The 27,855-nt window shown below is 45.8% G+C and overlaps 1 protein-coding gene across 1 annotated transcript in view; it reads left to right on the top strand.

Annotated features, from left to right (window-relative positions):
- TNFAIP8L3 (TNF alpha induced protein 8 like 3) overlaps window positions 1-3,432 on the top strand; it is a 37,704-nt gene extending 34,272 nt beyond the window's left edge. The window contains exon 2 of the mRNA XM_008269003.4: window positions 1,940-3,432. Coding sequence (XP_008267225.1) covers window positions 1,940-2,502 — 563 coding nt within the window. The 3' untranslated portion in view covers window positions 2,503-3,432. The remainder of the gene's footprint in view (window positions 1-1,939) is intronic.
- Window positions 3,433-27,855: the final 24,423 nt, after the last annotated feature.

The raw sequence follows: 27,855 nt of genomic DNA, 5'->3' as shown, positions 1-27,855 counted from the left end.
GACACAGGGCACAGCCTGTGAGCTCTAGGGATCCTGGAGGACCCTCGATTCTCAAAGGAATATTGCGTTCTAGTTTACTACTTCTTGTTCTTCTGCAATGGTTCTCTGGTATTTTACTCAGCCGACACCATCCTGTGCTGAACCCAGAACTGAGCTAGGGGCTCTGGAAGACACTGTCTCCGTCCTCAGGCCACTTAAATCCCTTGAGAAGATAAGAATAACAGGCATACATGCTGTGGAGTGAGGATGGCCAAGGGTTTGCATTTCAAATGTCAGCTCCCGCCAATCGGCCACTTTCTAGATATTTTATCAGATCTCAGACATCATCAATTGTAAGATGCCATTTTATGTGCTCTTAAGAAAGAAGAAAAATGCTGCTGATTAAATTGTGAATTGTTGCTTTTTTGGTACTTAGAATTTTATCCATACTTATGGAAAGTGCCCAGATGCAGTGTTGTAGTTTTTCTTAATGTATATTGCTCTCATGTATTCATAAAGTAGAACATAACAGTAAAATAAAGTGTGGTTTTTCTAAGCTTTTTCACATACAGAGTTCTACTTGTCTGTAACGCTTTAAAAATAAAGACTTATTGATTTATTTAATTAAAAGGCAGAGTGAGAGAGAAAGGGATCTTCCATCTGCTGATTCACTCCCCAAATGCCTGCAACAGCCTAGACTAGGCCAGGCCAAAGCCAGGTATCAGGAACTCCATGTGAGTCTCCCATGTGGGTGATAGGAGCCCAAGCACTTGGGCCATCTTCCGCAGCTTTCCCAGGTGCATTAGCAGGGAGCTGGTACAGCAGCCGAGTAGCCAGGACTCAAAGCAGGCACTCTTGACATGGGATGTGGGCAACGCCTACATCTGCCACACCTCTGACTTGGGGTTCTTAATATCTGTGTTTCCCAAACAGTGCCATGTCCTGTGATGCCAAGGACACTGGCGAGGAGACCTTTCTTAGAAGAATGCTCTTGACTTTCTCCCTAATCTCTCACACCTGTGGTGTAAACTGACATACAATTGACAGATAATGACACCCATAGCAGGATAGCTTCCTGGCAGCCATGACTGTAAGACACCCTAAAATGGATACATCTCAAAATGGAAACACACATGTAAGACTCAGTAAAATATGGGCTCTGAGACTCAGTCAAAAAGACTGCCATGACCTACTATCCACCCTGGAAACATGTCTGCCCTGATCCTGGGACTACATTCTTGCCATTAAGCAATGGTTTGCTCCTGTATGATTTCTGAAACTGAGTAGTTTCCAGTGTCACAGCAGAAGCAGGGGGTTCTCCAGGGTCAGGAAGACTTTCTGCATGAAGTATGTTTAAAAAGTTGACATTGTTGCCTGCCCAGGAGATCACTTCCAGCAGAGGGAAGGGCATAAACACAGTGTAGAAGGCTCAAAGCAGTAAACAAGCTTGTCATGTGGAGAGGAGAGAGGGGTAGCCAGATTGGGACAGGGTTTGGTTAGAAAGTTGCATAAATACATGAGTTTTTGCTCAAAGAACATACAGATCAATTTAGAGGTTGTTTTTTTTTTTTTCCTTATTTGAAAGACAGAATGACAGAGACAAAGACAGACCAATAGTGAACCGCATCTGCCAGTTCACTCCCAAAGTGCCTGCAACAGCCAGAGCTAGGCTATGCTGAAGCCAGGAGCCCAGAATTCAATCAAGGGCTCCCACATGGATGGCAGGGACCCAATCACAACCCACAACCCACTTCCCACCAAGGATCTGCACCAGCGGGAAAATGGAATAAGGAGCCACAGCTGGAACTTGAACCCAAACACAGGCACTCTAAGAAGTGGGAGTCCCAACTAGCATTGCAATCACTAAGCCAAATGCCCACCCCCAATGTAATCTGTTTTATTTGCAGAAACATATTAACTGTTCGTGTTTCTATAACACCTATTTCTTTCCTTACCATAGGTCCCGATGTTTTTAGTTCAAAGAGTCTTGCCCTTCAAGCCCAGAAGAAGATTCTGAGCAAAATAGCCAGCAAAACTGTGGCCAACATGTTGATCGATGATACCAGCAGTGAGATCTTTGATGAGCTCTACAAAGTCACCAGAGAATACACCCACAACAAGAAAGAGGCACACAAGATCATGAAAGACTTAATCAAGGTGGCGATCAAAATTGGGATCCTCTACCGGAACAACCAGTTCAACCAAGAGGAGGTGGTTGTCGTGGAGAAGTTCCGGAAGAAGCTGAACCAGACAGCCATGACCATGGTCAGCTTCTACGAGGTGGAATACACCTTTGATAGGAATGTGCTCTCCAAGCTCCTGCATGAGTGCAAGGACCTGGTGCATGAACTGGTGCAGCGGCACCTGACACCCAGGACCCACGGGCGCATCAATCATGTCTTCAACCACTTTGCAGACGTAGAGTTCCTCTCCACTCTCTACAGTCTGGACGGAGACTGTCGGCCCAACCTCAAGCGGATTTGTGAAGGGATAAATAAATTACTAGATGAGAAAGTCCTTTGAATGGCTTCTCTCCTCCTGGACTCTGCTGCTTTAAGGTTACAGCCCCCAACACTGTCTGGGTGAGAATCAAGAAAACAAGAAAAAACCCTTATCCAAGATGCCCTTGTTCTATCCCACCCCCGATACTGATGCTGAACTGACCTCAGGTACATTTATTCCCCCAAGTTCTCTGACGACGTCTGTACTAACATCACCTGTGTTTGCAAGCCCAAGGGCTCGTTCATCATTTGTAACCAGAGAGGCTGCTCTGCTCAGCAGGTGAGCTTCATCTCTTGGAGTGGAAGGAGCCCTGGATCAGGAGCCTGAGGACGTGGACTTGCTTCCCAGCTCCACCTGCCGCAGCTCTGTACTCTGTATCCCAGAACCACAATGCCTGCCTGCCTGCCTGCCTACCTCACAGGGCTGTTGTGAGGATCCGATGAGATGCTGTGTGTTCGTGCTTTTGAAAACGATGGTGGAAGGTCTGAGTATTTTCTCTTCTGAGTGGGAGAGGGATACACCTGGATCTAAACTTTTAAGCAGCATAGAAGAAAAGGACGGTAGAATCGAACAGGCTGAGTTTGCGACCTTTCTCTAAATGTGCTGCTTCACAAAATACAATCCAAAGGTGTCACAGAAGTCTGGTTGCAGATTAGAAAATTTGAAGTTGCACTTTTTAGCTGTTAGTGCAGGTTTATGATCCTGTGGAGGGAAGCTTTCCATGCCCAGTGGGGAGAGAGTTTCCCCACCCATAACACAGAAGCAGAGAAGCACTGGGCGCCTCCCTGTGGGACCAGCCTTCCCTTATCCTTGTGGCTCAAGAGGGCTTTCTTCTGGCATGCACGGGGCAGTCAGGCTGAATGAACCTTCATCCGTATTTCTTGGCCTTTCACAGTCATTTTGTGCTGTTTTCTCTGGTTCATTAATAAATTGAAATTACCCTTAAAACAAGAGGTTTTGGAGTTGTGATTCAAAATAAAATTCCTTAAATACATTGTTAACAATAATGGGATTGAGGAGCCGGTGTTGTGGTGCAGCAGCTTAAGCCACTGCCTGCAACGCTGGCATCTTATATAAGCACCGGTTTGAGTGCTACTCCTCCACTTCTGATCCAGCTCCCTGCTGATGTACTTGGGAAAGCAGTGGAAAAGGCCCACGTGCTTGGGACCCTGCACCTGCATGGGAGACCTGGATGGAATCCCAAGCTCCTGGCTTCAGTGGGACTCAACCTTGGCTGTTGTTGGCCATGTGGGGAGTGACCAATGGATGGAAGATTCTTCTCTCTGTCTCTCCATCTTTCTCTCTCTCTAACCCTGCCTTTCAAATGGACAAAATAAATGAAGAAGAAGGAGGAGAGAAGGAAGAGGAAGAAGAATGATGATGATTAGGATGATGATGATGACGGAGTTGAAAGAAAGATGAAAAAGAAGAGCAAGAGATCTGCACTCAGGGTCTTAAGTGGGTCAGTGGGTTTGAGGCCCGCAGACACAGACCCCTTCTCCCACTCTTGCACAGCTGTGCTTGCACACTGAAGCTTCTGGCATCTTTTCAATATCCCTTAAACCAACATCAGGACAGTGTATTTATGACCTTACAACACTGTGCCACATTAAGAGACTTGGTCCTCCTGCCTTATCTCCCACCCTGCTATGCTTCTCTTGTTATCTGATGATACTGTAAACATATAGTAGCTGATCCCATGGCTCATCCCACCCTATGGTCTTTCTACAGCAGAGGGTATCAAGAGATGGTTTGTGAGAGTGACACAAGGTACACTGAGCCTACAGAGCCAGACTCAACTGGCTCCCGTGTTCACCACAGTGTACACTATGCAGTAAGTTCTTCAGCCATAGAATTCTCCTGCCCCCAGAATTAGTTCATACAAAGGATGCCCAGCATGGAATATGGAAAAGATAAGTCAGGCCCTGTTCTCCATAGCTGACAACTATGGCCTGTCCCCTCTCCTCAGAGCCGAAATAGGACCATCTGCACTAGGGTGGTCTCTGGGCATTTGTCAGCGCTGGTGGGAGCTGAATGCAGCAGGCTCCCCCTTCTATCTGCCTGCTAGGCGTTGGTCCAGCAGGAGCTGTATTTTCACATGCAGGGTCCTCCAAGCCTGCCTTGCTGTACTTGTCTGACTAGGAACTGCTTTCCAGTGCAAGAAATGGGTCTAGAAGTAGGTTTATTTCTCACTAAGGAGACCGTTACATGCGACTCAAACCCAAAAGCAGTGGATGAAACTGCCTTTTGTGCGTGTGAGGTCAGGGAGGAAGAAGACAGGTTCCCAGCCAAGGAAGCTGCAGGCTCCCCCCACTGCTCAGGCCACAGCACAAGCTGTGGTGGTAGGAGGAAGACTGAGTTGGGTTCTCACAGCCCACTCATCTCTAAGGTAACCGGGTCCTTCCTTCCCTGGTCTGGGAAGGCTCAGCACTTCCACCAGCAGGTCTCAGCAAGGGCAACAGGTCAGAACAGACAGAAACAGTTTCTTTTTGCCTTGGACCCCTGCCCCACTGAGGGAGCCAGTGGACTCTCTACTACAAAGCCAGCTGGGCATACCCCAGGCTTACCGACAGCAGCTGGGGGGAGCTGGGCTAATCCAGATTCCTCTGAAAGTATGCAACCAACACAAATAATATGTACATCTCAAATATATTATTGGCATCTAAATGCAAATGATTCTTGAGGTTCATTAAACAGCTGGAAAGCCTACAAATCTAATAATAATATATTGATCAAGGAAGGAATTTCAATACACAGTCATACTGGTTTATCCTGAGGACTCCAACCACATCACTTGGCCCAAAAAGCTGTTTTGGCTGACCTAGAGGCTGGCAGGTGCTTTCAAAAGCAGAGCTCTGTATCTGTGCATTTGTGTTCAAGAACTCTGCACAAAGTTTTCAATAGTGAGACCCAACTAAAGCAAGTATAGGATATCTACATTAGGGGCTGATGGGGGGCAATGGGTTAAGTCACTGCTTGCAGTGCCAGCATCCTACATAATAGCGCAGGTTTGAGTCTCCACTGCTCCACTTCCAATCCAGCTTTTTGCTAATGCACTTCAGAAAGCAGTGGAAAATGATCCAAGTGTTTGGGCCTCTGACACCCATGTAGCAGACTCAGAAGCAGTTCCAGGCTCCTGACCCTGTTCCGGTTGATGCAATGATTTGGGGAGTGAATCAGCAGATGGAAGATCTCCCTCCCTTCTCTCGGTCACTCTGCCTGTTAAATATATAAATCTTAAAAAAAAAATCTACAGTTATTTGTCGCCCAATAACAAAGGCTAACATTGCAAAACTGATGATGGAATAGGAAACTAACTTCAAAAGAAGTGCAGTATAAAATCTTCAGTTGACCAAGGCTCAGACTTCAGAGGGCAAGGCCTGGATCAGCAAATCAAATAGAGGCAGGACTCACTCTTTGAGGATAGGGGTGGCAGGGGCAGCCGGTATAAACCATCTGGAAATACCACTTTTCAACTCTGTCCCCGCAGGAAGATCCCAGGGACTTATGCTGAAATTCCCACTCTGCCCCTTGGTCCCCGTCCTTCATTATGGAGCTGAACCCTGCACAACACATTCCCTGCCGGCCACCACCTGCCACGTGTCTGCATCGCCGTTCCTCCCTGTGTTTGCATCTGCAAGTCTTGACACCCACAGTAACTCCAGGTCTCTGCTCAGCAGATCAAAAGTGAAAAGACTTTTCCATCTGTGCTTCCTGCAAACTCTGCTCTCCCCCATCTGTGCATTCTTCAGAAGCAAATGAGTGCGTTCAGTGGCTGCTCCCATGAACCTCTTGCATTCTTTTATATAAAAGAAGAAAGGTGCTCAAATCAGGCTTATCTGCCCTCTGCTCCAGTATCTTTGGGGCTTTTAAAAATTTTTAATTCTACATGATCCCAGAGGTCAAGAGCGAAAAATCAGTGAAAACTGTAAACCAGCCAACCAGAGCTGTGAAAGCATGGCATTAGCAGGAGCTGTTCAACAATGGACGGGCGTGGCAACGTTAGACGTGGATCAGAGGGCCTTGGGGGAAGAGACTGACCAAGGCCCTCCCAGTTCAGAGTCATGTACTCAAATGCATTTTCTTTGTTTACTCTGATTCTGCCATGTAAGCCACAGCCCAAGCTGCGCCCAGCTTCGAGCTCTTTCCTTACATGGAGGAAAAGATCTCCACAACAAAACAGCATCCATGAGTCTCTGAAAGTTATGCAGAGGGAGGGGAGCAAAAGAGGAGTCCAGGAGTTCCAAGGGAGTGTTTCATTTTTGGGGTCATCCTGACTTTTTTCTAAAGAGAAATTAAATCAACACAAATGTATTCTGAAGCCTGTGGGAGTGACCTTACAGCCAAGCGATGCCATCTGGCTTCACAAGCTGAATTATCTATGTATCTCACGTGTCATCTGAGCTGATTGAGCACCCCAAGTGAAAGAAACGACCATTAACCAAGTGTTTTTCAAACTAGGTCTGGCATCCCTGAGGGCCTGCAGGCATGACCTGGGACTCTGTGAGTGCTCAGTTTTGAGTAACATGGCTCGGACGTGAAAGTGCAGGCTGCCAGAGAAGCAACAGGTGTTACCTGCCCTTGACAGTGACTCCTCTGTGGAGGCTCAAATGTTCAGAAGTGAGCCAGCGCCTGGGGCACTTTGGGGTCTGCACAACATGTGCAAGGTGCCATCCGCCTATCCTGCCTGCCCTTTGGAAGCTGGCCCCAGGGAAGCTACCGCCTATATACCATAACCAAGAATTGACCAACCCCACCTGGCAACCCCAATACCAGATCTCTTTTTATTTTATTTTTTTTATTTTTTTGACAGGCAGAGTGGACAGTGAGAGAGAGAGACAGAGAGAAAGGTCTTCCTTTTGCCGTTGGTTCACCCTCCAATGGCCGCTGCGGCCGGCGCGCTGCAGCCGGTGCACCGCGCTGATCCGAAGCCAGGAGCCAGGTGCTTCTCCTGGTCTCCCATGGGGTGCAGGGCCCAAGTACTTGGGCCATCCTCCACTGCACTCCCGGGCCACAGCAGAGAGCTGGCCTGGAAGAGGGGCAACTGGGACAGAATCCGGCGCCCCGACCGGGACTAGAACCCGGTGTGCTGGCGCCACTAGGCGGAGGATTAGCCTAGTGAGCCACGGCGCCGGCCCCCAATACCAAATCGCAAAGGCACCAGAGTGTCCATCGCTGGACAAAGTGAGCGCTGTCCATTCCAGGAAGGGAGTGAAGGAGAGAAGTCCTCTTTACCTGTACTAGTTTCAGCCCCTGAGCTGGTACGCAGAAAAGGTCCCCTCGAACCAGCTTGCTTGGTTCTGGAATCCCCAGAGCTTATTCCTGAAGAATGAGAACGTGGCTTTTAGATAACTGGTGGCATCAAACTTCTCCTAGTCACAGAGACAGGAGAGCTGAGAGCAACCTCACACCCGCCCCAGCAGCACCTCAGTACTGCTGCTAGCCTTGCCTTTCCCTCACTTGTCCGTGCTTTGCTGAGCCCGCGCGTCTGTACGGAGGAGGGGTCCCGGCAGCCCACCCAGGCAGCTGGAGCCTGGGCAGCCAGGCCTCCCAGGCTGTGATATAGAGCTCCTCTTAGCTAAGGCCTTTCTGGACCAGTTCCTAGGACAAGGGAGTCTGGGGTTTGGCTCCAGGCTCGAGGAGGGGCTGGGTAGCAGCCAGAACTTGGCGCAGACTGAGTGTGCATGGCTGGCTAGTGGGGAAGTGGCAATTCGGTCACGTTAGGGAGAGAAGCACTTTTTCAGGCGCGGTCACTTGTGAAGGAAGGGCTTTCGGCTGGTCCCCAGGGGCTACTCTGGGCTCCTTTCCACCCAGAGCCACCTTCCCTACCGACATCTTTCCCCTCTGCAGTGGCGTGGCGCTGTCCCTACTTGTGCTTCAGAGAGTTACAAATTCGTTTTAGAAATAGATGGCTGGATGCGGCTCTGGGGAGACTGGAGACAGGAGTGTTTGGGGTTTTGTTTTCTTGTCAGCTTCCATAGACAGCACAAAGGGTGGGGTACGCAATGAGCCCTGAGTCAGGAGGTTTGGTCTTCGCTTGCCTGCTGATTTCCATACGCTTCCCCTCCTGGGCCTCCATTTCCTCGTGTTTGGTAGAAGCAGAGAGTTGCACAGTCTCTGAGCAAGCTTCCAGGTCCCTCGTTAAGTGCTCTGAACATCGCAGGAGGGAGACTCTGGACGGGCCTGCACTGCAAGCTTCTTGGAAGGGGAGTGAACTTGTTATTTAGATGAAGCAATAGTTTCCAAGCAGACTGAAAATGACGCCTCGGCGATCCTCCTCAGCAGTTTTGAATGTAGATCTAAATTCATAGATTTCAGAGGGGAAAGTGGTGAGCCAGAAAAGGCAAAGTAAAAGCAAGACCCCCATAAGGATCAGACAGCTGCACCATATGGAGTCTGCCAGTCCGCCGTCTCAGCAGGAGCCCACTGGGATTCTGTGTTCTGCCTCTTTTCTGAGACATGCATTGCAAATGGCAATTGTGTCAGACTCCACTAAGCTATCCCTGGACAGAAAACAGAGTCACAGGCAAACTCATGATGTGTCATTGTAGATTGGAGTCAGATACCACAGGATACTACCACGATTATTTTGAAATATACTAATAAAGTCATTCTGATGTAGGCGGGCATAGAGGTTAAGACTGATTGGTCTGTAAGGCTTCACCATGCCCCTGTGTGACCTCATGCCCCTACCTGGCCACACCTGAGCACCCACTGGCCAATCAGGTTAATTAACCACTCCCCTTTGAAAGTGGATTAAAAGCCTGGGGTGTGCCCGCCCCTACCTTTCCCTGGCCTCTTGCCAGTATGGGGCTGGCTGCAGCCCTGCGCCTCCAGGGCGCGTGGCCTTTGGGCCACTCCACCCCATGCTTCCTGGCCTCCCTCCCCTACATGGCTGGTTCTGGTACTCGGTATGAACCCAGATTTACTTCTCTCCTATAGATAAGGGCCTCATTCTCCTATGCATCTTTCGCACTGAATAAAAGCTTAAAAATGTACCATGCTGCCTCCTTCATTTATGCCGGTATTCAGAATTCTTCTCTGAGTATTAGGCAAGGAACCACACTGGCTTATTAATTTTGGGAATTTATTAATAAGCACAAGGTGATATCGTATGGCACCCCAAATTCAGGTTTCAATTCCCCAACAAACGAGACATTTTATCTTATGAGGTGTCTGGGTTCAATACCCAGTCTGGCTCCTGACTTGAGCTTTCTGTTAATGCAGACCCTGGGAGGCAACTGGGGTGTCTCAAGTAATTGAGTTTCTGCCACCCACGTGGGAGGCCTGGATTTTGTTCTCAGCTCCAGAATCCAGCCCCAGCCCAGCTGCCCAGGTGTGCAGACCATTCTGGAATGAACCAGTGGACAGGTGCGCTCACTCGCTCTCTCTATCTCCCTCCCTCTCTCCCTCTCCGCCTCTCAAATAGGGGGCTGATGTTGTGGTACAGTGAGTTAAGCCACTGATTTCAACATCCACACCCCATATCAGAGTGCCAGTTCAAGTCCTGGCTGTTCCACATCCAATCCCACTTTCCTGGTAATGTGCCTGGGAATGCAGCAGAGGTAGTTGGGTCCCTGCCACCTATCTGGGGGAGACCCACATGGAGGTCTAGGCTCCTGGCTTCAGTCTGGCCAGCCCTGGCAGCTGCCGCCATCTGGGGAGTGAACCAGTGGATAGAGGATCTCCCATCCCCACCACCCCCAACTCCATCATTCTGTCTTTCAAACAAATAAAAATAATTTCAAAAGAAAGAAAAGCCCCCTGGTGAATTTTAGATGTACTACAATTTGCTGATCCCAGGGCTCAACTTGAAATCCTTTGCATTTCAGATCCTGTGGTTCTTAGAGAAGGTGATTCCCCCTGAATTGTTTTCGCCTCCTGCCTTTTCTAGCTTTGGAAGTGAGTACACCCCCTTCTCCCTCTGTGACCAGAGATACCCCAGGGCATTTGCATACCGCTCCCACTCTATTTTCAGCCTGGGGGACAGCTGCCTTCACTGCAGTAGGCTTGTCTGTTATGCCAACCCAGAAAGGTGTGAGAGCCACAGGAATAATGGCAGGAAGTAGCCTGCATTGCCATGGTGATGCCATGAGTTTCAGACTTGTTGCTCACCCACCCCCACCCCCCACCATTTCTCAATTCCTTAATTACCTTCTAAAGTAATGGTGTGAAGTTTTTCATCTAAGTTCAATGACCTTGGTTGCAGATCTGGAAATACAACTTTCAGAACTGTATATGGCCCAATTTCCCCAGGGAGAATGTTAAACAGAGTCCCTACCTCTAGGAGTGAATGTAATCTGCTCCTCTCTTTGACCCTTTTATTGCCAAGGTTTCCTCCCCAGCCATGTAGGATGAACTGGAAAACTCAGCGATTTCCAGGATTACTCCTGGAACCTGGAGGAAAAGGGGCATAGAAAGAGCCACTTGGGTGTCAGGACTTTCAGCTAAATGGAATCTGGACTCAGATCAGCCAGCCACAGGACTCCCAGACTACAGGGGAAAGTAGAACCAGAGACGTGCAGAGAGCCAGGAGAGGCCCCTAGCCGTACGTAGACATTTAGTTTCCCACAGTTGCAAATGGATTAGAGCTACCCGACACTTGCAGTGTTTCTGACCCACCGGTATTAGAGCAAGGGGAAGCAGGTGTCCTCTCAGAAAGGGACTTTCTATATAGGCAATGGAGCAAAACAAGAAAGAAGGGGCGGGGGGGGGGGGGCGGGGGGGAGGAAGAAAAGAAAAAAGAAAAGAAATGAACAGAAGCGGGAACAAAGAAGGCTCCAACTGTGTTGTGGGGGTGGTTGCTCACCGGCCTCCCCAGGGGCCAGGTCGCCCTCATTACAGATCCCTATCACAAGGCAGGTCCTGCTGACATACAAGGCCATCCTTGGCCACAGCTGAGGAAGGCCCTTCAAAAAGGAGGCCTTGCCCCAGGCCTGCTGCCTCCGACCTGACCACAGGCAGCTCATTTCTGAAAAGGCTGACCAGTTGCTGCTTCAGCTTACCAGGGCCCAGGCCATTCCCCCAGCCCCTGTGCCCAGTACTTAGCAGAGCCCTCCTCTCCATTCTATGTGGATAGAAGCCTCTCCCACATCATTTATTTGGGAAGGGCAGGGAATTGACAGTGCCCCCTCCTGCTGCTCAGTACTGACAGGCCCCTTCACCCTTGATCTCCAGCCTCCTCTGGCCCTCACAGGGCTGAGGATGTCTGACCTCCAGCCTTGCTGCTTCACCTGCTCTTGGCGTTGAAGATGTCCATTGAAGACGAGCTCATGAAATCTGCTCAGCTATGGGGATCAGTCACATTTCTTTCAATCTCTCTAACTCCTCTTCCTCACCCTTTTGCAACTGCAAATCCTTGCGCATTTTTGCCTAATTTTCAACCAACATGATGAAAATCCCTAGAAAAGGACAGGGACTTTCATGCTTGTCTGTCTGTGCACCCATGTCTGGATACACAAGCACCTTCTTTTCCAACTGCCAGCACCACAACAAAATACTTTTCCTTTTTCAAAGTTAAATTCAATTTGACATCCTTCCCCAAACTTTGCATTAACTGCAAGCAATGTAATTGTTTGCAGGATTCTTGGCTAAACTTAACATCTGCAGGAACTTGAATGTGGACAACTGGTCCCTTAATACACCTGCTTGATGCGTGGGAGCCTGGAGTAGGTCCTCCACACATCACTGGCAGAGGGAGAAAGTGATGATATTTAACCCGCTACCTCTCCCCTTGCTGCCCCTCACTCACCCTCTGGATCACATCGATCTCGTTTGTGGGCCAGTCAATGCCAGGTTAGCACACCAGAAGAGACACCGCAGATATTGGGGGAAATATTTCTTTATCCAGGAGACAACTACAGCTCAGCTGGCTGCTGCACTTGGCCGTTGTAGCACCAGGTTCTCTCTGTTTTTCCTCCCCCCCATTTTGTAACTGCCCAGGGAGAAAAGGCCCACAGGGGAGTGGGTGACCCTCACAGTGGTGGCTGGCCAATTCCTCACTTGCCTGTGAGTTCCCAGAGGAAATGCAAACAAATCAGGCCACACTTGGCTGCTGGCCAATGAATCTTTGAACTTCTTCAATAAAAAGTCTTTAAAACTTTGGTTCTGACCCAAATCTTTTGCTCCAGCATAAAAATGGCAAGTCTCTCTGTTTAGAGGAACAGTGTGTTTGTGCATCTGAATAAGGGTATTTATGTCAGAGGTGGTTGTGCCATGTTCTGTAAGCTCACTTCCCTCACCTTCAGCCTCCTGACCTTCCTGACTCTCCCTCGCCCCTTGCAGCGGTTCTTGGATATATTTATGTGTGAAAGTTCCCAATCCTCCTTCTTTCTTTGTAAGCCCCTCATTGTGTCTTATAAAAGAACCCAGAGGTCTCTGGGTTTACACTGAAACCAGGATGAGAGAATAAACTCTCTGGCTGGAGGCTTTTTAAAAGGCACTCTATTATATGGTTCTGGAGCTACCACCATTTTTAAAAAATAATGAAATGTTCAAGGAACTGGTGAGATACAAGGTGTAGTCTTTTTTCTCCTAAACTAAATACACTAGATTCCTTTTGTTCATTCTGGCTCTGTGGCTGCTTACTTCCAAAGCAGATTACATGGCCGACACCTGCTCTCCAAAGCCTCCTCTCCCACCTTCCTAACCGGCTCTCAGGAAGAGTGAGAACCAGGTTTTGCAGACTTGGGCATTCCCCTTCGCCTCTCTTCTCCTCCACTTCCACACCTTCCTGGACATAACTCATGCTGAGGCCACTGTGAGTCTTTGAGAGGAAGTCTGGAGGGAGTCAGAGCAGTTCCCCTTTGTAATCTACCCCATCTTCTATCTCCCTAGACAACTCGCACCTTCAGAACCTTCTCTGGTGTGTCTCCTGTCCACAGACACTTTAATTTCCTCAGTCTGCAATCCTTCTGCCCTCAGCCCATGACACATGCAGAAACCAAAGGCACTGGGAAAGAACCCTGGAGAGCCCCAAGTCACCGGAGAGGTAACCTGGGGGTAGGGGAGTATTCCCGACTCACAGAAAGAAGAGAGAAGGCTACATTCAGGCATATTTTTTAGAACACTGGAGTGAGCAATAAATTGTCATCCCCTTTCCATAACTGATCCCCTAATTAACATCTTCATGGAATCCAAACAGTTCATTTTCACCTGAACGACTTTTAGTGACAATGGATGGGAACACCAGCTCTGTTTCAGAATTAATTTTCTGCTCTGGCACACTTCCAAACGTGTCATGGGGCATTGAGTGCTGTAAATAATATTTTTTGTTACTTTTAAAGTGCCAGTATAAATTTGTATGTACATAAATGTGCTGGGTCTAGTGTTTTAGGAGACTATCAAATCCTTTACAGAGATGGACACCGTTAACTAGAGAAAAAATTTAAGGAGGGTCTATAGATGCCTGTTCCAATCCCTATGTAGACAAGACCTCACATAACATCATCTCCCTGACCACCACTTCCCCAGAGAAAGGTTTACTTTAACCAACTATAAAGTGACTTCATATTTCATCATATTTGTGGATATTTGACCTTAATTTGTTCTGTTGTATTTTCAGCCTTTCAAAATCTGCTCAATTTGAGAAAATGGAATTCTCTCCACAGAAAAGATAAAACTTTGTTAGCACTACATGCTTGGTGGAGTTTTAGGAGATCCAAAGAAAATCCTGAAATTCAAATATTGGGAGTTTCTTTCAAGTAAAGCACCATGTGGTCATACATTTCTGTGCAAAGTTCAAACACTCTTAAGAAAGATGCACAATAATCCATTATTGTGCCCGAATGCCTCGGCACAAAGGAACATCAGATAGCTACTTGTTTTCTTGGAAAAACATGGACCGGGACACTGAAGTAGTAAGGTGTTTTGTTTTTTAAGATTTATTTATTTGAGAGAGAGAGAACAAGAGTGCTTCCATTCACTGGTTCACTCCACAAATGCCCACAACAGCCAGGGGTAGGCCAGGCTGAAGGTAGGAGCCTGGAATTCCATCCAAGTTTCCCATGGAGTGGCAGGGACCCAAGTACCTGAGCCATCACCTGCTTCCCTCTAGGGTCTGCATTAGGAAGGCGGATTGAAAGCAGAGCACTTGGATATGGGATGCAGGCATTCCAAGCAGCATTTATTGTTTGCTAGCTTGTCTTGTTTTGTTTTGAAATTTATTTCATATTTATTTGAAAGGCAGAGAAGGGGAGACAGAAAGAAAGATTTTCCATCCACTGGTTCACTACCCAGCTGGCCACAGTAGCAAGGGCTGGGCTAGAATCTGCACTCCAATATTGGATTCCAGTGCTACAAGGAGCACTTAACTCATTACACAGCAACGCTGGCCCCCAAAGTGGTGTTTTAATCTCGTGTCGAAACTCCTACCACTGTAGGAAGTTTTGGTAGGAGATGGAGGATGAAGTGTATGAACGCAGAAAACCCAGGAAGGGATGGCTCAATCTCACCAAATAGATTATTTTAATGAAGTGAGGTGGTCAACACTAAGGACCCAAGGATCATGACAAAAAGGAAATAGAGGGAACGCTCTGAATCTATCAAGGTTCAATCAGGAAAACAGAAAGCACACTGAGAGTTCCCAGGTGAGAATTTAATACAGGGAATTGGTTACTGAGCTGATGAAAGAGCTGAGAAGCCTAGCAGGATACAGGGATGCACTCTCAGAGATTAGCAAAAGTGGTACTGCTTCCAACCCCAGGACTGAAGGGACACACAGGAGACAATGTTACTTGTTCTCTGGAGCTGGGGCTGTCCAGATTGAACAAAAATATGAAGACTTTAGGCAGGTTCCCACCTCTGCTTCTGTGTGACTCCCCTTTTAGGACTCAGAGTGGGGGTAAAGATTTCTTCGTGGGTCATTTAAAAGATTACCAAAAAAAATCACCACATCCCATGGGATCCAGTCTAGATCCCATTAGGTCTCTGACTAAACATAAAGGAGATGCATGAATCTCACCAATCCTTGCTCTGTCCTGTCCTACCCCAGCTGGTTCTCTCCCCAAGACCATTAGACACCAGGAAACCATATACCCTGATTTGCCAAGGACAATCCTAATAAACACCTGTTTTCCTAGCATCCCATCTTGATAAGCACGTCTTGGAATTTTCATCTTGTAATGATTTCTTCTGATTATCAAATGCATTAAAATAAGCTGGGATAGCTTTAGACAGATGTCTACCTTCTGCTATAGTTTCAGTTAATGGTGTCTGAGACTCATGTGCAGTGAATATAGCTTTCTCACTTTTCACATCTGAAAGATGATCATCCCGGGCTGGTGTTGTGGCATAGCGGGTAAAGCCACAGCCTGCAACATTGGCATCCCATATAGGCACCAGCTTGTGTCCCAGCTGTTCCACTTCCGATCCAGCTCCCTGCTGATGGTCTGGGAAAAGCAGCAGAAAATGGGCCAAGTGTTTGGGCCCCTGCACCCACGTGGTAGACTCAGATGATGCTCCTGCCTCCTGGCTTCAGTCTGGCTCAGCCCATGCCATTGTAGCCATCTGGGCAGTGAACCAGTGAATGGAATATACCTATCCTCTCTCTCTCTCTCTCTCTCTCTAGCTCTGACTTCAAACAAATAAATCTTTTTTTTTAAAAGATGACCATCCTTAATTCATATCTCTTTCCCCAACCCTTTTCTGATAAAGCACAACACAGAGATGTTTGCATGGAGTTCACTGACAAAACTAAATGGACTACCAAGCTAGTGATTAGGGCCAGCTCACTTGTAGGCTTGATTGGGGTGGAAGGATTTGTCACTCTTGCCAGCCCATTATGTCATGGCCAATCCCACAGTCTTTTCAATACACAAAGCATCCAGGCCACTAATTGGAAAAAGGGTCAGTGAGAAGTTGTTAGACTAGATGTACATGAATATGAGGAAAAACAGAGGCGGAGCATGTGAAGTTTTCTGAATGTTGTTTTTTTAAAATGTTTCTTTCTTTATTTGAAAGGCAGAAAGAAAGAGTGAGAGAGGAAGAGAGAGAGGTAAAGAGAGAGGTAGAGAGAGAAATATTCTATCCACTGGTTTACTCCTCAAATGTCCCCAATAGCTGGGGCGAGGCCAGGATGAAGACAGGAGCCAGGAACTCCCAGCTGAGTCCCCCACACGGTGGGGGCAGGGACCAAAGCACTTCCGCCATCACCTGCTGCCTGCTAAGGTACACACTGGAGGCAGAGGTGGGACTTGATCCCAGGCACTCGAAAAGGGTCCCAAGCACCAACTTAACCTAGCGTGCCACAACTCTGCCCCTCTGAATGCTCTTGATTTTGTGGTTTTTGTCATTTACTACATGATACTAATCTATAACTATTTATTTTACTGTTTATAATACTTATATTTTGTAGCGAATTCTTTCAGTAGCAATGCACTCAAACAAAAATGAAAGCGTGTTTAATGAGAACTGAAGTAGCAACTTTCCATTTCACAAGATGATGGCTGTGTAACTTGCACAAATGTTTCTCTGTATTAACTGTCTACCACCGTCATTATTACTGAAATGAGAATCAGAAGCAGTGTCAGCATCTGTCTCAGAATTCAGCAATGATTTTTCAGAGGACTGCACCAAAATACACTGATTTATCATGTGCAGCTGATGATGGTGTGTTTACAAATCACTCTGTAGAGCACAACTTCTCATTTAGATCAGTTGATTCCCCTGCTCATTTTTTATTCCAAGTTATTTCATGCACAAAACATAAATTAATAGCAGAACAACACTGGAATAGTTCAATGACGGTAGCCTAATAGTAGTGCTGCTACCAGATGCTTCAGAGAATCAGTTAATTTGGGTGATCTCAATTTTTTCATCTAATTAAGAGCTTTAAAATGTTTATTCTACCAGAAATGTACACTTAATGTTATCATAAACGGTACTATCAATTCAATTAAAAATGTGACATTGAAGATGGGATTATCTATTTTTGCAATGGTAATACATATGCAAATTTGGTAAGGTGTAGAACTGTGGTAAAGCGAAGGTTTGTTTCTTTCTCTCTCTTTCTTCCTTTCTTTCTTTCTCTTTCTCTTTATTTCTCTCTCTCTCTTTCTTTCTTAAAAAATTTTATTTATTTATTTGACAGGTAGAGTTACAGACAGGGAAAGAGAGATACAGAAAGGTCTTCCATCCACTGGCTCACTCCCCAAATGGCCACAAGGGCAGGAGCTGTGCTGATCTAAAGCCAGCAGCCAGGAGCTTCTTCTAGGTCTCCCACCTAGGTGCAGGGGCCCAAGTACATGGGCCATCTTCTGCTTTCCCAGGCCATAACAGAGAGCTAGATTGGAAGTGGAACAGCTGGGACTAGAATCAGCATTCATATGAGATGCTGGTACCACAGGCAGAGGATTAACCTACTGAATTACAGCACCAGCCCCAAAGCCAATGTTCTTACTAAATTAAGACTTGACTGAGAAAACATATACTTGGAATGGACTATGTGTATACATAATTCATACTTCAATATTATAAATTATGATATTCTACCAACTCAAATAGCAGTTGTACTTTTTTAAAGTTTACATATATTTTATATATGCAAATTAGAAATTTTTGTGATAAAGGTTTTTTTAAAAAAAGGTTCAGTGTTATAGTTCATATGTTTTCTCTTTACTATCTTTCATGAATTTGATTTCGGAAATGTCTCAGTCTTTGAAGAATTGCTTTTAAGTCAGCTTAAATATCCTAAGTAGCATTAAAACTTTTATATAAGTTGGGGCCAGTGCTGTTGCGTAGTGGGTAAAGACATGGCCTGAAGTACTGGCATTCCAGATGGGCACTGGGTAAGTCTCAGCTGTGCACTTCTGATCCAGCTCTCGGCTATGGCCTTGGAAAGCAGCAGGAGATGGCCCAAGTCCTTGGGCACCTGCAAAGACCTCTCTCTCTGTCTCTCTGGAACTCTGACTTTCAAATAAATAAATAAAATCTTTTAAAAAAACCTTTTACATAAGTAAGCCCTCTAAATTTTGGGTGCACATTGTTCAAAATCCGTTGGAGAACTTTAATCTTAGAATTCTCAAATGAAGTTCCAAAAACTTCTGTTTCTAAAGCCTTTATCCAAGCATGGTTATCAATAGAAACAGAAAAAAAGGATTGGTCAAAACCCAACACTATTTCATGGTAAACACACCAACAAACTAAGAAAAGAAAAATTTACTCAATCTAATAAACAAAAAAACTCTAAAAATTCCACAACTGAAATCCTAATTAATGGTGAAAGACTGAAGGCTATACTCACAAGACAAAGACATGACAAGGCCTTCACTTGTCCACTCTCACCGCTTCTATTCAGTGCTGTAGTGGGGGTTTCAGTCAGGGCAATTTAGGTAAGAAAAAGAAAAAAAGGCACCCAGCTTGGAAAGAAAGAAATAAAATTATCCCTATTTGCAGATGACATGCTCCCACAAATGGAAAACTCTGAAGGATCTACTAAAAACAAACAAACAAAAAACTAGAGCTAGGAAATTTTCAGCAAAATTCCAGGATATAAAATGAATGAAATATAAATCAGTTGCATTTCTAGCAATGAACAATTTGAAAATAAAATTAAGGAAACAATTTCATTTATAATAACACTGAAGAAAAATAAAATACTTAGAAATAGATTTAACAAGAGAAGTGTAAGGCCTCTACATGAAGAACTTAGAAAATATTATTAAATTATAAAAAACCTAAAAATTGCAAAGATCTTTTGTGTTCACAGATTTAAAGACTTAATGTTGTTAAAATGGCAGTATTCCCCAAACTGATCAACAGATGCATAGAATCCTTGTCAAAATCCCAACAGTCACAGTAGTTAGGTGTCTACTTCGGATGCCCTCGTTCTATGTTGGAGTGCTTCGGCTCAAATCTGAACTGTGCTTCTGACCCCAGTTTCCCATAATATAACGAGCACTCCCGGAGGCAGCAGGTGATGGCTCAAGTACTTGGCTCCCTGCTACTCTTGTGGGAGACTTAGATGGAGTTCCCAGTCTTTCCCAGTCTAAGCTCTTGTGGGCATTTGGGAAGCAGATCAGCACATTGGAGATCTCTGTCTGTATCTCTGCCTTTCAAATAAATCAAATTGTAAAAATCCCCAACTGTGGGGGCCGGCACCGTGGCTCACTTGGTTAATCCTCCGCCTGCAGCGCTGGCATCCCATATGGGCACCGGGTTCTAGTCCCGGTTGCCCCTCTTCCAGTCCAGCTCTCTGCTGTGGCCCAGGAGGGCAGTGGAGGATGGCCCAAGTGCTTGGGCCCCCTCACCCACATGGGAGACCAGGAAGAAGCACCTGGCTCCTGGCTTCAGATCGGCGCAGCGCCGGCCGTGGCGGCCATTTGGGGAGTGAACCAGCAGAGGGAAGACCATTCTCTCTCTGTCTCCCTCTGTGTCTATAACTCTACCTGTCAAATAAAAAAAAAAAAAAAATCCCAACTGCCTTTTCCCCCCCAGAACTTCACAAGCCTAACCTAAAAATTCATAAGAAATTGTAAGGGACAAGAATAACCAAAGTAATAGCAGGCATTTAGCCTACCAGTTAAGATGCCAGTTAAGATATCTGTATCCCATATTGGAGTAGTTGGTTCAATTCCCAGCTCTGGCCCCAGCTAACGCAGACCCTGAAAAGCAGCAATGATTGTTCAAGTAATGGGTGCCTGCCACTCACATGGGAGACCTGAATTGAGGCTCCCAACTTCTGCCTGGCCCAGCTCCAGGTATTACAGGTATTTATTTATTTATTTATTTATTTGAAAAGCAGAGAAAAAGACAGAGAGAGCTCTCCATTTTGCTAGTTCACTCCCCAAATGCCTACAACAGCCAGTGCTGGGTCAGGATGAAGCTGGTAGCTGGAAATCCAATCTGGGTCTCCTATGCGGGTGCCAGGGTCTCAAGGACTTGTGCCATCACCCCTGCCTCCCAGGGTGTGCATCAGCAGGAAGCTGGAATGGGGAGTGGAGTCAAGGACTTGCACCCAGGTACTCCCATAAAGGATGAGGCACTCCAAGTGGCAGCATAACCACTGCACCAAGTGCCTGCCCCTCAAATAAACTGTTAGCAATACTAAATATTTTTTAAAAACACATTTTTCAGAAAAGCACCTATTATATGATTTAGGTACAGAAATTACAAAGAAATGTGAACATGTTCCAATAAAATTTTCTTATTTTTAAATTATCAGAAATACAAAGATGTTAAAGTTTGTTTTGATGTACATGGATTTGTTTTCTTTCAAAAATTTATTGAAAACAGCTTTTTATTTACCTATTAATCCACCAATGCTCACGTAATGAAACTGTTGATCAATAGATCAATTATTTTAAAGATTATATAATTTAAATTACATTAGAAGCCTTCACTCACTTCCAGAAGTGCCTTAATTTCTACTATAAACTGCATGGTCACCCTGTTTGGAAAGAAATAGTCCAGAGTGATAGTGAAAGAAATAGTTTCACTGCCCTGGGCTTGCTCCTGGACAGAGTGGGGGCCTGACTGTTCCCCACTCTACCCTGTGGGGAACCAAATATAGCACCTAGGCTGCAAAACATGATATTCAGAGGGTCTCAAGTTGATGTGGTTGAAATAAGCCATTGATTTGAAAAAGATATTTCACATATATAAATTAGTTAATAATTTCAAACATATTAATGTCATTAAATAACCACAGCATGTGCATATATGGGTCTGTATGTGTGTGTACTGGGTGTACATGCTGGATTTATATGCTCATTTGTTTATTTGGGGGATGATTTTTCTTCTAATGTACCATAAAAACATCAGTAAATAATACATCATCAATAATTAGCTTATTGAAAAGAGTTTTGCACTGGCTTCATAGTTATCTACTTCAATAAAACAAAATAATCACAACATTTTAAATTTCCTGGTCAAACTACCAAATTAATCTAAAAAAACAAATTCCTGAAATCTCTCAATTTTCTTTAAACTGGCTGGACTTTTATCAGTCAAAATGGCTTCAGAGCTGTAACAAAGCAAAAAATAAATAAATAAAAAGCAAAATGTATCTCTCTACACAAGAATCCTCCCAGCGACAGGCTGGGACTTGTCAGTCTGCTCAGACATTATGACACCCTCTTACTGGCAGGGCTCCCAAAGGGCCAGCTGCTCCTCACCAAAGTCAAGAGGTGTGGAAGGAAAAAAAAAAAAGTGAAACAAGAAAAAAGGCAGAGCTGTGCAAGGAAGATTATAAAATCCCAGGGCAAGCTGGCTCTATTAGACTGCTAGATATCTGTGTGACCTTAGACAATGCACCTAAGTTGAGTGCCAGCTTCTTCATCAATAAATCTGGCAAATAACATCGCGTTACAAGGGCTTGGGAAGATCAAGATTAAACACACACTAGGGGTGGTGTTTGGCCTAGCAGTTAAGATGCAGCATCCCAGATCTGAGTACCTGGTTGGTTTGTTTTTGTTTTTGTTTTTGTTTTTTCTTTTTTGACAGGCAGAGTTAGACAGAGAGAGACAGAGGAAGGTCTTCCTTTTCCGTTGGTTCACTCCCCAAATGGCAGCTACGGCCGGCACGCTGAGCCAATCCGAAGCCAAGAGCCAAGTGCTTCCTCCTGGTCTCCCATGCAGGTGCAGGGCCCAAGCACTTGGGCCATCCTCCAATGCCTTCCCAGGCCACAGCAGAGAGCTGGACTGGAAGAGGAGCAACCAGGACAGAATCTGGTGCCCCAACCGGGACTAGAACGTGGGGTACCAGCGCTGCAGGCGGAGAATTAGCCAAGTGAGCCGCAGTGCCGGCCGAGTACCTGGGTTTGACACCCACTTCTGGCTCCTGATTCCAGATTCCTGCTAATGCAGACACTCAGAGGCAACAATGATGGCTCAAGTAATTTGGGTCCTTGCCACCCACATGGGAGTTCTGGACTGAGTTCCTGGCCCAGCCCTGGCCATTGCAGGTATTTGGAGAGTGAACCAGCAGATGGGAGTTCTTTCTCTGCTTTTCAAATAAAATAAATAAATAAAAAACTTTTTTAAGATTAAACACATGATAATGTTTAGAATGACATCTGACCCAGCCAGTGGCACTCAATGTTTCCTGTTGTAATAACAAATTACTTTTCCTTGGAAGCCTTTTAGGTTTAACTACAGTTAAGAAGAGTCATTGTAGACAGAAGAAAAATCATATGGAAAGGTGAATCTGAAATGTACTTGTACTCTACAAGTCGGGAACCCCTTAATGTGAGGGAGGCTGCTGCTTTTAGCCAGTTATGGGGGTAGGCGTTGTGGTGCAATAGGTTAAGTTACCACCTGTGACACTGGCATCCCTTGAGTGCTGGTTCAAGTTCTGGCTGCTTTGATTCCAATCCAGCTACCTGCTAATGCACCTAGGAAAGCAGAAGAAGATGGCTCAAGTGCTTGGGCCCCTGCCACCTATTTGGGAGATCTACATGGAGTTCAGGCTCGTGGCTTCAGCCTGGCCCAGTGCTGGCAATGTGGCCACTTGGAGGGTCAATCGGTGGATAAAAAATCTCTCTCTCTCTCTCTCTCTCTCTCTCTCTTTTTGTAGCTCCCTCTGTGTAACTTTGTCTTTCAAATAAATAAAATAAATGTTTAAGCCAATTATTTACTACTTAGGACAGAGGACAACCAGATTTCATTTTAAGTGATAAATCAGATTAACTAGTAGTGGGTGGCTGAAGTGCTGTGGCAGGAAGGATTCTGAAGCTGAGTCTTGAAAACAGGAGGAAAAGCGATGTGATAGATCGCAATGTCTGTCATGATTGCACAAGAGGACATGACGGCATGTGCCATCCTGCATCTTCTATGCATTGCTTCCATGCAGTGAGTTTTGTAGCCAACCACGCAAGAGAAACTCAGACAATAACACTTCTTAAACCAAGAACAATTTAGTTGAGAATAACTTCATTTAAAAAAATTGTCTAACAAAGAAAATTGCCAGTACTGATAATATCCACAATCTTACAGGGACAAGTCTTTAGGGATTTCCTATACTCAATTACACCCTTCAAATCTAAGGAAGGGAAGATGGGAGATGCTGATGGACAGCCTAGGCTCTGCTGATTTCCAACCCTGAGAAGTGCGAGTCCACAGAAGGAATTTTTATTTAAGCAACAGCAATGCTACAACTCCCCTCACTCCCATGCCCCCCCCAGCCCTCCTATTATGTAAATGGACAAATCAGTAGCCAAAGCCCACACCATTCCCCCAAAGAACATCTCTACATACTACTCACAATTCTGAGGAGAGTTCAGCTCAGCCTGATCTACCACCGAGTGCTCAGCTCTGAGCTCCTGCAGGAAAGGCCTGTCCTACAGTGTCTACAGAGGCAAGTGTTCACGGGAAGACTGAAGAACTCTTCCTCTCCTCCACCCAGTGTTCCTGAACCCAGCACTCAGCTGTCACAATAAGGGGCTTCTCCCTTTGATAATACATGTACTTCCTAATTGTTAGCTTCATCAGCTTTAAGAACCTGGCCAAATCCAAAGGGGAGGGCTGTGTCTACACAGAGCGAAACATGCCTCTTCTTTCCAATTCCAAATTCCAGTTCCAAATTCCACATTGAATTGGAGCAAGTTCCTCAGGAATTCCTCCAACAGGGCAAAAATGTCCCCTTCAAGAAATTAAAACATAACTAGAGCACTAGCTCCTAATGACCCAAAGTAACAGAAACTGGAGTTATCCCTTGCCTTGAACAACTAGGACACTGGAAAGATGATATGAAATCATGATTTCCAGACATTGAAAAACCACCAGCACAGGAATCTGATCTCCCTGAGAGAAGGGAAACAAAAACAAGGCGAACTCTGATTGTCCCAGCTCGGACACAGCACAGAGAAGAGAAATCCTGCAAGTTCAGGGAGGCCAGAGTGCTAGAATTTCAGGTGGAAATAGTTTATGGTTCCACCAGCTAGAGTGCCCTCATGATACAGAGGACATCTCATAGAATCCTCAGAAGAGTGTGGCCTTAGTGGGGATAAATTAATCCTAGATGAAAGACTGTTCTGCCTCACAAAGCTTCAAGCAGGTCTTGAAATGATCCAACTGATCTCTAGTAACTTAACTGTGCACCAGGACAAAATCCAATACTATATAAAAGAATATAATAAAATTCAACATCCAATATCATAAAATTCACAATGTCTTCTATCTTGTAAAAAATTACCAGGCATGCAAAATAGCAGGAAAATATGGCCAATAACCAGGAGAAAATGCAGTCAAAAGAAACAGACAGAAATGACAGAGATGATGAAATTATCAAATAAGCACATTAAACCAGCTGTCAAAAATATATCCCATGTGTTCAAGAAAGTAGGAAACATAAGCATGATGAAGAGAAAAACTGAAGATATAAAAAAGGCTCAAAAATATGTGAAAGCAATAACAAGCTAGATCAGAGTAACAGCAGATTAGAGAATGGTAAGTTAAGTATAGAGAGAAGGCAAAGAAGAAATCAGACACTAACTTCCAAAAGTGGAGGGAAAATCCTCCTGTGAATACATAATTCTCCCTGAACTGCTATTAAAGCTTAGAGAAGTACAAATTTATGGTTAGGACTAGTAACAAGGAAGAGATAGAAAGAAAAAAAATCATCACTGGGGCCAGCCCCGTGGTGCAGTGGGTTAATCTTCCGCCTGCGGCACCGGCATCCCATATGGGCACCAGTTCTAGTCCCAGCTGCCCTTCTTCCAATCCAGCTTCTGCTGTGGCCTGGGAAAGCAGTAGAAGATGGCCCAAGTCCTTGGGCCCTGCACCCACATAGGAGACCCAGAAGAAGCTCCTGGCTCCTGGCTTTGGATCGGCACAGCTCCAGCCGTTGCGGCCATCTGGGGAATGAACCAGAGGTTGGAAGATACCTCTCTCCCTCTCAGCATCTCCTCTCTCTGTAACTCTGTATTTCAAATAAATAAAATAAATCTTTTTCAAAAAAAATAACCTATAGCTTTTGTTTTTGAAAACCCTTTTGCAAAAAAAGTAAAACACAGATACACAAAATTCACAATAATAGAATGAATTCCTTGGGGCCAGCACTGTGGCGTAATAGGCAGGGCCTCCACCTGCAGTTCCAGCTTCCCATTTGGGTGCCAGTTCGTGTCCCAGCTGCGCCTTTTCTGATCCAGGTCTCTGTTTTGGCCTGGGAAAGCAACAAAAGCTAGCCCAAGTGCTTGGAGCCACCCCACGTTGGGGACCCAGAGGAAGCTACTGTCTCCTGGCTTTGGATCAGCCCAGCTCTGACCATTGTGGCCATTTGGGGAGTGAGCCAGCAGATAGAAGACCTTTCTCTCTCTGTCTCTCCCTCTCTCTGTCTGTAACTCTACCTCTCAAATAAAAAATAAGATCTTTTAAAAAATAATTTCTTAATAAATTATTACAAGAAAAACTGTCGTAACACTATATTGGTCAAGAAATAATACTTTGTCAGCCACCCAAAAAGCTCCACAGTGACCCAAATTGCAATCATAATCTCCTGCTTGCCCTCAACACTATCCTGGCATCTAATGCAATAACTTCCCTGCAGTTTTACAAAATGTAGCTTAAATACCCTACAGTGTAGTCTGGACTGCTTTTTAAAACTTGGATGTTGAGGCAGAGCAAGATGGCAGCTGAATAAGATGCTCCTGCAAACATTTTCCCATTGAGATCACAGTTCGAAGAGCTGCTCACAAACCAATTTACCTTCACAAGAGCCTAAGAAGTCAGGTGAGAGATCAAAGTCCTCGGGTTTATTATAGTGAGAAAAGATGCAATGAAGAAGGCAGGAAGGAAAGAGCTGTCACATCATCCTTCCCGTCGCTCCAATTAGCACAGCGTGGAGAGACGCCTCCCACTTCACGGTGGGAGGGGGAATAGAGGCTAGATCTTAGCCTTGACACCCAGTGGCAGGCCTGCTAGAATCAGACAGGGCTTCTTGGCCTCTGCTCCCAGGTCAGTATTTGCATACTGAGCCTTTGGACCCTCCTTAACCAGGTGGCCAATGGACCACATCCACCATCCCTCCCCAAACATCTGGCAGACAGCAGAACACATCTCCAGCAACTGGAGAGTAGGGTGGGAAAGTGAACTTAGGACTTTACCATGAAGTTCAGTGCCAGGCTGCCACTGTGAGACCCAGCACTTGATAAAATCCCAAGGTCTCTATTCCCAGGCCAGAGATCATATATGCAGCCTTTAGAGCTACCCTGGCCTTGGGCAGAGATCTGTGCCCTAGCAGGAAAGATTTATTTTGGCCTGTATCACTATCAGCTTCACACAGGTCCAGCACACAACTCTAACACTGCGCAGGACTTGATGTGACTCAGGTTTAAGCAGCTGTATCAGTCTGGAAAGCCAAGGAATGCCTACACTACCTTTCCCCAATTTCAGACAGACAAGAAGGAATAAGACAAAGCTCAGGGCTTTATCTTGAAGCTCAGTGCTAGTCCCTGTGCATTGAGACCCAGTACCAGAGGGAGAACAGAGGTCCCCATCCCCAGACCAATACCCACAGTCAGAACTTCTAGACCTGCCCCAGCATCGGGTACAGACCTGTATCCTCGAACAACAGACAAGTGTTTCAGTCTGAAGCACCCTCAGCCTCTTGCAGGCTTGACACACATCTACGAGACAATGCAGGGCTGTGGCTATGAGACTCTCACTTAGCGTCAGTCTGCACTGCCAAGTGATAGCTTTAACCACCCTTCCTCCAATCATGGGTAGACACCAAGAAGCAAAAGTGAGCAACTGGGGAGCAGGGCACAAAAGTGAGCATAGGACTGCTTTTTGGATGTGGTAAAACTATCAATGGGTAGATTCTAATGGTTCCTGTCCCCAGACTAGTTCTTGTGGACAGAATCCATGAATTCAGCTTGGTTCCAAGTCAGCTGGACTGATACCCCAGCCAGAATCACCTGTTTGGTTGCAGCAGTCATGTGTTACAAGTTCCCCTCAGTAGCATGCAACCATAGCAAAGTGGGTCTTGTGCTACAGTGCTACTGGTGTTGGTGAGATATGGGATCTGGCTGTAATCCAGGATTGTAGCATAGGCAACCACAGGACTGCTCACTTTATTTCTCCCCCAACTCAAGGCAGCATAACATGGAGAGAGTAATTATCTGCTTGGGAGAAAAAGAGGTAAATGGGTATACATTGTGTAGAAACCTGGGCCTAGCACCATAGAGACTGCTGTGCCCTTGTTGGTCTTTGGGCCAGCACTTTTGAGACCTTGTCCATGCCCCCCCCCAACATGGGTACAACAAGTGACCCCTCCATGGCTCCAGGATGCTGCTCCCATAATACTAGCCACTGTGGACTGAAAGCTGGAGCCCCTATAACCTTGGGGCCAGCCCCATGGACTGGACTAAAAACCATGCACCTATGCTGGAGCTGAGACGAATGCCCCACAGTCATCAATTTCTGTGGGAGAAGATACATG

The sequence above is a fragment of the Oryctolagus cuniculus genome, chromosome 12 (genome assembly GCF_964237555.1).
Source record: "Oryctolagus cuniculus chromosome 12, mOryCun1.1, whole genome shotgun sequence".
NCBI classification, from domain to species: Eukaryota; Metazoa; Chordata; class Mammalia; order Lagomorpha; family Leporidae; genus Oryctolagus; species Oryctolagus cuniculus.
This window is presented reverse-complemented; position numbering and strand designations above follow the sequence as displayed.